Source organism: Nomascus leucogenys, chromosome 10 (assembly GCF_006542625.1).
Source record: "Nomascus leucogenys isolate Asia chromosome 10, Asia_NLE_v1, whole genome shotgun sequence".
NCBI lineage: Eukaryota > Metazoa > Chordata > Mammalia > Primates > Hylobatidae > Nomascus > Nomascus leucogenys.
The window spans coordinates 62,979,167-62,988,573 of NC_044390.1; the positions used below are offsets into that span (position 1 = coordinate 62,979,167).

A 9,407-nucleotide genomic window follows, 5' to 3' on the forward strand; every position below is an offset into this window, starting at 1 on the left:
CGCATGCCACCATGCCCAGCTAATTTTTGTATTTTTACTGGAGACTGGGTTTCACCATATTGGTCAGGCTAGTCTCGAACTCCTGATCTCATGATCCACCCGCCTCGGCCTCCCAAAGTGCTGGCATTACAGGCATGAGCCACCGCGCCCGGCCAAAACCTACATTTTAAAACATTTTGCTGCTAACAACTTACCCTACGACATTCTTCCCAGGACTGCCCTTGGGCTGGAGGTTCCCGGGAGTTTACGTCATTCCTCCCTCCCTCCATGACCCATGGCTCATGACTGACTAGGGGTGGTATAGTGGCAAGTCTCCAGATGTAGCCCCTAGTGAGCATGTCCCTGATATTCACGGATTTGTACAGTGCCCTCCCGTATATAACATGGGCTTGCCTGACTTGCATTAATTCTAAAATACAGTGGAAGAGAAATCGTGCCATTTTCAGGCCTAGTCTTTAAGAGACTGGTAGCTTCTGCTCCCCACTTTTGGAATACTCACTCTTGGGAGCCCTGAGCTATCATGCATGAAATCTAGTTACCCTGGTGGAGAGGCCACAGAGGGACAGTGTTGACACTGCATGGAGTGTCACACTGCACAACCCAGCTGGGCCCAGCCTTCATGCTATCCCCACCATGGTGACACACACATCGGATGTGCCATCTTGTATGTGCTAGCCCAGGTGGGCCCTGAGATGACTGCAGCTCTAGCCAACATCACATGGAACTGAAGAACTGCCCTGCTGAGCCCAGTCAACCCATGCATTTGTGAGCAATCATGGATAGTTATTGTTTTACAACTCTAAGTTTTGGGGTGGTGTGGGTTTTTGTTGTTTGTTTGTTTTGAGATGGAGTATCACTCTGTTGCCCAGGCTGGAGTGAAGTGGCATGATCTCAGCTCACTGCAACCTCCACCTCCTGGTTTCAAGCGATTCCCCTGCCTCAGCCTCTCAAGTAGCTGGGATTACAGGCTCCCACCACCACACATGCCTAGTTTTTTGTTTTGTTTTGTTTTGTTTTGTTTTTTGAGACAGTCTCGCTCTGTCACCCAGGCTGGAGTGTGGTGGCGCAATCTCAGCTCACTGCAAGCTCCGCCTCCTGGGTTCACGCCATTCTCCTGCCTCAGCCTCCCGAGTAGCTGGGACTACAGGCACCCGCCACCATGCCCAGCTAATTTTTTTGTATTTTTAGTAGAGACGGGGTTTCACCGTCTTAGCCAGGATGGTCTCAATCTCCTGACCTCGTGATCCGGCCTCCGCAGGATTAGGCTGAGGTTGGAACTTCACCTGAAGTCACCTCTTGCTCCTCTTCCCCTTTGCTGTCCTGTCTTCCCCACTCTTCCACTGGTTTCTCCTGGGGACATTTCTTTCTTTTTCTCTCTTTTTTTCTTTTTCTTTTTTTTTTTTAAGATGGAGTTTCGCTCCTGTTGCCCAGGCTGGAGTGCAATGGAGCGATCTTAGCTCACCACAACCTCCGCCTCCCGGGTTCAAGCGATTCTCCTGCCTCAACCTCCCAAGTAGCTGGGATTCCAGGCATGTGCCACCATGCCCAGCTAGTGTGTGTGTGTGTGTGTGTGTGTGTGTGTGTGTGTGTGTGTTTGCTAGAGACAGGGTTTCACCATGTTGGCCAGGCTGGTCTCAAATTCCTGACCTCAGGTGATCCACCTGCCTCAGCCTCCCAAAGTGCTGGCATTGCAGGCATGAGCCACTGCGCCCGGCTAGAACACTTCTTTAGTAAATCACTGGCATTTATATCTTGTCTCAGGCTCTGCTTCCAAGAGAAGCTGATGCTTCTAATTTTTTCATCTCCAACCAGAACCCCAGGAGGTCAGGGTCTGGCTCCCCCATTCTCCCTCTCCACTCTTTCTTGCTCCTCTCCTGCATCCAAAAGGCATAACCACCTTCCAGGCTCCCCAAACAACAGGGAGCCATCTACTGGGGTCGGGGGTATGTAAAAACATCCATGAGTCTCTGAAGGAAGCAGCAAGCAGCTTGTTTGCCGTGGCCAGCAGCAAAAGAAGCCCCCCAACCATACCACCCCGGAGGGGGATCATAAGGAGGCTAGGTAGGCAAAGTTAAGGCAGTTGCATGTCAGCAGCACTTCAGGAGGCAGGTGGGGTTGGAGGTTGTCTCCGATCCTGTGTCTGCGGTAGGAGGGGCTCTGCTGATAGTTCCCTTTCCTCCCCCAAGGAGCTTCTCTCCACCCCCACCAGTTCTCTGTCTCTGTAAATCCCAGAATCCATCACCACGGATCCTCCAGCAGGTCCCACAGCCGGCTGCTGCTGGAGTCAGATAAGTCAGCGGAGAAGATGCTGGGGGGTGGGGGACCAGAACCCAGAGGAGGACCCCCGCTCAGGGCCTCCAGCCAGTCCAGGGAGTCCGTGGGGTCCCTGGGAGAAGGGGAGGAGGAGTTCGTGGGAGACGGGAGTGAAGAGGAGAAAACAGATGAGAGGCCTTCAGAGTCCGGGGAGGGGGACAGCACGTCGAAGGAGCCAGGGAAGTCCAGGGGAATAGGGGGCAGGGGGTCTGCGGGATAAAGAATGGTACGTGAGCTTGGAAAGTTAGGGGTCCGGGCGCCAGCCCCCCATACCCCATTTCCAGGATCCAGTTCCCCAGCTGACGCCTCCCTTGGACGCAGGAGTCCGGAACCTCAGCCCCCACCTCCCCTAAATCTAGGAGTTTGGATCCTACCGTCAGGCTCCACCTGATCCTCCAGGATGTCATCGATGTCCCGGTTCGGAAGCAACTGCGGATGGAGAAATTTGGCGTGAACTCGGGACTCCGACCTGGACCTGACTGGAGAACCCTAGCCGGATTCAACACACACCCTCTTACCTGCGCCCTCCGGATCGCTTCCTGCAGCTCCTCCTCCAGAGTCAGAGCCGCTGAGCCCGGCGCTGAGGAGGGGGTCAGGGCTGGAGCTGCAACAGGAGCCGGAGTGGGAGTTGGAGCCGGAGCCGTCCCCGGGGTATCCGCGGCACGTGAAAGAGGTGGCCTGTGAGATGCTGCGCTGGGCTTGACCTAGAACAGCCAAGAGGGCGAGCTCCCATAAGCCAAGCCCACAGGGCGCCACAGGGCGCAACCCTATCCACTCGCAACGTGTGGCTCCACCCCTTGATCCTGTCACAACCCCTCGCTCATCAACCCCTCCCTTTGGCCTCGCCCCCTATTCTTTTATTGGCTCCTCTTCTCTAAAGATCCGCCCCCTGTTGCTCTGAACCACGCCCCCTCGCCTTCAAGGCTTCCCACCGCTGGTCCACGCCCCCACACTTCATTGGCTAGTTTTTTCGACACCCCGCCCCGGCCCACTTTGCTTTCTCTTCATTGGTCCACACGCGCATAGCCCCGCCCTCACCGAGCCCTGACGCCGGGCGGCTGCCAGGGCCTTGGGTCTGAGGCGCGGCCAGGGAGCACCCGTGGGACTGTCCTCGCGCCGCGGCTTCGGCCGCTCGCGGGGCGGGGCGCCGCCGCGCATGCGCTCCAGGAGCATAGACTTGGTCCCCGACACTGGGAGGCCCCGCAGGCGCAGCTGCTGCCGGAGCTCTGAGACCTGGGGAGGGGGTGGGTGGGAAGAGGCAGTGCTGGGCGGGCTCCGGGGCGCAGGCAGGAGCTGGACAGGATATTTGGAAACCGAGAAAGGAGGCACTGGGGGTCCGGACTCCTGGGACCCTAAAACAGGACGGGACTGGGTACCCGATCTCCTGGATTTCCAGAGGGCAGAGGCTGCGGGGTTGGAATTCTGGGACCCCACCGAAGGAGAGAGCCAGCCTGCAAAGTTACACCCCAAACTCACCGTCAGCTCCTCCAGTTTAAGGGTCTGAAGTTCCAACTTGTGTGGAGGGGGCGAGGAGCTAGGGACTCCTGGTGGGCAGGGAGTGAGGGGAGAGGGCTTCATCCTGGTGATAATCGTGAGGGGTGAACAAAGGTTAGAGAGGTAGAGGGGGAAAAGGTGTTCTGGGGTCCTCAAAGACGGGGGGCTGGGGAAGATGCAGAAAAGTGTGGGCCCAGAATTCTGGGTCTCCAAGGGCGCAAACATGGGGCTAGATTTCTGTGCATGGGGGAGGAGGAACTAGGGGTTCAGACTCGGGTCTGAAGGGCGAAGGGAGGGGCTGGGATCCTGGACTCTTAAACCCTGGGAGAGGAGAGGGTTGGGGGCCCGAATCCCCTAATCTTGGACTCGAGGTTTGAGGGAGGAGGATGCTGGGACCTGAATTTCTGGGTCCCAGGAGAACAGAAGCGGGTGTCATACCTAGGATGTGGCTGCTGCGAGTCTGTCTCTTCCCACAGAGGTGGCCCAGGAGGACCCAGGGCGGACCCCTCGGCTTGGGGGTCCGCCCTGGATCCCTGTCTCGGCTCTGGGGGCATGTACTGGTGGTATGTCAAGTTCCCCCTGGGCTTGGACTCCCTCCAACGTTGGGAGATCTTGGGAGACTCCTGAAAGGGCAGGTGTGATGTGCTAGGCTTCAGCACGGCTCCCACCTTCCTGCCCCAGGGCTACATGCAAAGTATGGAGTCAGCTCCGTGCCACCGAAGAGGAGCAAAAATGGCAGCAGCAGCAAGGGAGACAAAGGCTAGACTCTCAGAGGGACCTCTCCCTCCGGTCGAGACTCACCTTCTTTGGGGACCTCCAAGGAGGACAATATTCTGGCTCGGGGAGCAGGACCCCAGGGCTGAAGAGGAAAGGGGCCGTGCCCGAGGGCAAGGCCGGGGCCAGAGGAGGGCCTGAGGCTGAGATCCACGGGTCCGGATCCGAGACTGGAGAGACGGTGAAGGAGCCTGAGAGGCCTGCAGGCAGCAAGCCAGGCCGGGAGGAGCAAGGCTGTGTGGAAAGCGGGGACCCAGGGTGCGGGAGGGCGGGCCAGGGAGCAAGACTTGAGTGCTGGGAGATGGGTGCCTGAACTCCTGGATCTGAGGGCGGAGGTGTGGCGGGGCTCTGGTTGTTACATTCTCAAGTAAAGCAGGAATTTTCTATCACAAAGGGATGTGGTAGCTGAGGATCACAGATGTCTGAGGTTTTGCTAGGACAGGGGTGGGGCCTGCACTCCTGGTTCTTGGGGAGAGGGAGAGGCTGAAAGCTACATCCAGGCTGGCCGCGGTGGCTCACGCCTGTAATCCCAGCACTTTGGGAGACTGAGGCGGGCAGATCACTTGAGGTCAGGAGTTCGAGACCAGCCTGGCCAACGTGGTGAAACCCCGTCTCTACTAACAATACAAAAATTAGCCAGGCATGGTGGTGCGTGCCTGTAATCTCAGCTACTCAGGAGGCTGAGGCAGGAGAATCGCTTGAACCTGGGAGGTAGAGGTTGCAGTGAGCTTAGATTGAGCCATGACACTCCAGCCTGGCGACAGAGCAAGACTCCATCTCAAAAAAAAAAAAAAAAAAAGCTACATCCAGAGCTTCTCATGTATACCAAATGTGGAGACCGGGATGCCTGTCTTCTCCAAAGAAGCAGGATCCAAACTCAAGCATCTCATTAGGGTGGAGAAGCAGGAAGCAGAGCTCCTAGGGGTGGGGTGGCCAGAGACCTGGACCCCTAGATCCTTGGCAAAGGACAGGATGGGATTTTGGTCTGTCCCAGGGGATGGAGACTGAGCTGCAGGAACTAATGAGGGCTATCTGGCAGCTGTATTCCAGGATATCCCAATGGGGAGGCGGGGGTCACCATCCCCTTCCTTTTGGGGCCCACACTTACTCTGCTCCTGATTCCGTCTGTGGATCCGAAGCTGGAGGACTGTGGAGGGAGGAGGGAGGTGGGAGGAGGAAGGCGGGAAGGGAGTGTCCAGGAGCCTGGCCTGGCAGGCGGGTGGGAGCTGCAGTTGTTGGCGGGATATGCGTGCCCAGCCCCCTTACACAGCCTGTGCAGGCGGGTGGGCGGGCAGCAGGCTCCCTTCCTCGGGCCTCCCGCCTGCTCCCTGCCAGCGCAGCGCCGCGGGCCAGCGCCATTCTGGGGCTACGAGCCAGCCAGCGTGCAGGCAGGAGGCAGCCCTGCCCCTAGCTCCACCTGCCCCCTCCATGAGCAAGCGTGTGCCCACCCCACCCCCTGCGCAATCGCCATCTTGGCAGCCTGGCCCCTTTGCACCTCGCCTCCCTTTATCCATGCACTCCTGCTACTTTCTGGGCTATCTCGGGGCCTTCCCACAGTCAACACTCTCCACATATCCACATTTTAAGTATGCATCTCTCTGGACTCTAGTTTTGCACACATGCCATTTTTGTGCACGTGCATGTTTTTGCACACTCTTCATCCTTGACTCACTCTGCCTCAGCATCCATGTTAACGCTGTTTTTTCCTTTTTTTAATTTGTTTTATTTTTTTAGAGGTAAGGTCTCGCTCTGTAGCCCGGGCTGGAGTGCAGGGGTGCGATCATAGCTCACTGCAGCCTTGAACTCCTGGGCTCAACCCATCCTCCCACCTCAGTCTCCTGAGTACCTGGGACTACAGGTGTCCACCGCCACACCTAGCTAAATAGGTTTTGTTTTTTAATTTTTTGTAGAGACAGGGTCTTGCTGTGTTGCCCAGGATGAATGTTAACAATCTTTTTTTTTTTTTTTTGGGACAGAGTTTCATTCTTGTCGCCCAGGCTGGAGTGCAATGGCGCGATCTCGGCTCACCGCAACCTCTGCCTCCCGGGTTCAAGCCATTCTCCTGCCTCAGCCTCCCGTGTAGCTGGGATTACAGGCATGCGCCACCACGCCGGCTAATTTTGTATTTTTTAGTAGAGACGGGGTTTCTCCATGTTGGTCAGGCTGGTCTTGAACTCCCGACCTCAGGTGATCCGCCCTCCTCGGCCTCCCAAAGTGCTGGGATTACAGGCGTGAACCACCGCGCCTAGTCCTCTTTTTTTTTTTTGAGACAGAGTCTTGCTCTGTCACCCAGGCTTGAGGACAATGTCATGATCTCGGCTCACTGCAACCTCTGCCTCCCAGGTTCAAGCGATTTCCTGCCTTAGCCTCCCAAGTAGCTGGGATTACAGGTGCTCACCACCACACCCAGCTAATTTTTTTTTTTTTTTTTTTTTTTGAGACAGAGTATCTCTCTGTCACCCAGGCTGGAGTGCAGTGGCGTGATCTCGGCTCACTGCAACCTCCACCTCCTGGGTTCAAGCAATTCTCCTGCCTCAGCCTCCCCAGTAGCTGGGACTACAGGCACATGCCACCATGCCCGGCTAATTTTTTGTATTTTAGTAGAGATGGGGTTTCACCATGTTGCCCAGGCTGGTCTCGAACTCCTGAGCTCAGGCAATCTGCCCACCTCAGCCTCGCAAAGTGCTAGGACTACAGGCGTCAGCCACCTTGCCCGGCATCATTTTTTTGTATTTTTAGTAGAGACAGGGTTTCGCCATGTTGGCCAGGCTGGTCTTGAGCTCCTGACCTCAGGTGATCCACCTGCCTTGGCCTCCCGAAGTGCTGGGATTACAGGCATGAGCCACCGTGCCCCGCCTGGATGAATGTTAACTATCTTATGTGCAGTCAGGGTTTGTCCCCCAGTTTGGGAGCAAGGATCTCTCTTTGCACATTTCTGCTCTTCTCTGGACATATGCGCCTTTTTGTACACTCCTTGCTCTTTGATTTCTGGTGACTTTGTACCCATCCAACCACATAGGCACACTCACGTGCACACTCAAGTACCCTTTGCCTTCTTAGGAACTGATCTGTAGTTCGAAACACTTGCACAATTTTTTTTTTTTTTTTTTTTGAGATGGAGTTTGGCTCTTGTTGCCCAGGCTGGAGTGCAAATGGCGTGATCTCGGCTCACCACAACCTCCTCCTCTCGGGTTCAAGCTATTCTCCTGCCTCAGCCTCCCAAGTAGCTGGGATTACAGGCATGTGCCACCATGCCTGACTATACTTGCAGACTTTTTGCCTGCCCTGGGAACTAAAACAAGACCTTTGACACTTTCACAGCTTGACAGCTCATTGTCCCCTCACCCAAACCCCCACACTGGTCCTCTGAAGTCCCTCCTCTGCTCTTCTGCCCCTGCATGTGTGCCAGTGTAAGCTTTTGTTTCTCTTCAGTGCTTGAACCCTCTGCACGCCTACCTCTGGCCTCCAATCCCCATTGGTCCCCCCGTGAGCGTGGTACTAGCCATTTGCACACTCGTTGATCCACCACAGCTGGACCCCTGTGCTTGGGCCTCCCTTACGCAACATGACCTTTTGCACAAAAAACACAGGCCTCATGGGTCCTACCACCCCTCCCTTCCCACCCCAGAGTACAGCATTCTCAGGATCCCATCCCCCACACATGAAGACAGCCCTCTCTCACCAGATCGGAACTTGGAGCGAATGATTTGGGAACGCTGGGAGGAAGCCGCCAGGGTCATTGCCAAGGCCGGGATGGGGACCTGGACGGAGAGGGGGCAGGGTAGGGGCCCCAAAGAGGGCTGGCTCAGAGTGGAGGTCAGGAGGCTGCCCCTGAGAGTGAATTCAGCAGGGAAAGCGCCCGAGGGAGGTGGGAATAGGAGCAGCCTTGGGCCCTAACTTCCGGATCCCAGGGGCTGTAGAGGAGGGGGCTGCAGACCCGGACACCTTGCTCTGAGGGAGGAGGAAGCTGGGGACCCAGCCCCCTGGTCTGAAAGACAGGGGCTGAGGGCCTCAACTCTGGGATCCTGGGAGGGGAGGGACCTGGAATCTGGGACTCCTGAGTGCTGAGGAGGAAGGGATTGTGGGTTGGGACCCCTGTGTCTAGGAAAGGGAGGAAGCAGCAGGGCCTGGAGTCTGGAATCTTGAAGGAGAAGGAGGTTAAGGGCTGGAACTCAATACTCTAAGGAGATGAGAATCCAAGATCCTGGGTGGAGAGGGGAACAGAGCCCTGACAGGTTTCTGAATAGAAGGGTCCCTGTGACCTGCATCTGAGAAGGAGTGAGTAGGGTGTCAGCCACCAGGGCCTCTGGGGAAGGGACTGGGACCAGAGAGGGGATAGAACCGTTGAGGAGTGTGCCTCCCCCCCCCCCCCCCCCGCCGTCCACCCCAGGGGCTTCTCACCAGGTGGGCTCGGCGAAGCTGTGCTCTGGGGCGGGTTGAGTCTAGAGGCCGAGGCTGGACACCACAGGCTCCGCCCCACCAGCCTGGAACCGCCTCCAACCCACCTTCCTGGGGTGTGACGGGAGCCCCGCCGGGGACCCTGAGATGGGGCGGGAGCACCCGCTGGGAGGGCCTGAGCCGTCCTGAGGGGATGCTAGGGGGTGGGAGGGGGGAAGTCAGGGTTCCCCGGCTCGCTCCTCCTGCACGTCCTGGGGCTGTGAGGTCGGGTGGAGCGGTGGCAGGCCGACTGACAGAAGCAGGTGCCTGGAGAGGGGCGCCGGGTGAGCAGCAGCGGCAGGTGGTCGTGTCCCGGCCCTACCGGCAGGTGCCACCTGTCGCCTACTTTTTCCCTGACGCAGCAACTGGAATCAAGTTCAGGGGAGTGA

The 9,407-nt window shown here is 57.2% G+C and overlaps 1 protein-coding gene across 2 annotated transcripts; it reads right to left on the reverse strand.

Moving 5' to 3' along the window:
- Positions 1-1,731: 1,731 nt before the first annotated feature.
- On the reverse strand, positions 1,732-8,336 carry MAMSTR (MEF2 activating motif and SAP domain containing transcriptional regulator). Of its 2 annotated transcripts, XM_030821004.1 has the most exons (9): positions 8,264-8,336; positions 5,690-5,728; positions 4,609-4,751; positions 4,246-4,430; positions 3,790-3,892; positions 3,352-3,546; positions 2,832-3,017; positions 2,688-2,742; positions 1,732-2,522 (listed from the first exon to the last, which is right to left on the reverse strand). In XM_030821004.1, the coding sequence occupies exons 1-9, from the start codon at positions 8,319-8,321 to the stop codon at positions 2,239-2,241; spliced, it is 1,248 nt and encodes a 415-aa protein (XP_030676864.1). In that variant the 5' UTR covers positions 8,322-8,336; the 3' UTR covers positions 1,732-2,238. The 2 variants fall into 2 exon arrangements, with proteins under 2 accessions (XP_030676864.1, XP_030676865.1); XM_030821005.1 differs by lacking the exons at positions 3,352-3,546; positions 5,690-5,728; positions 8,264-8,336 and having other exon boundaries at positions 4,609-5,044.
- Positions 8,337-9,407: the final 1,071 nt, after the last annotated feature.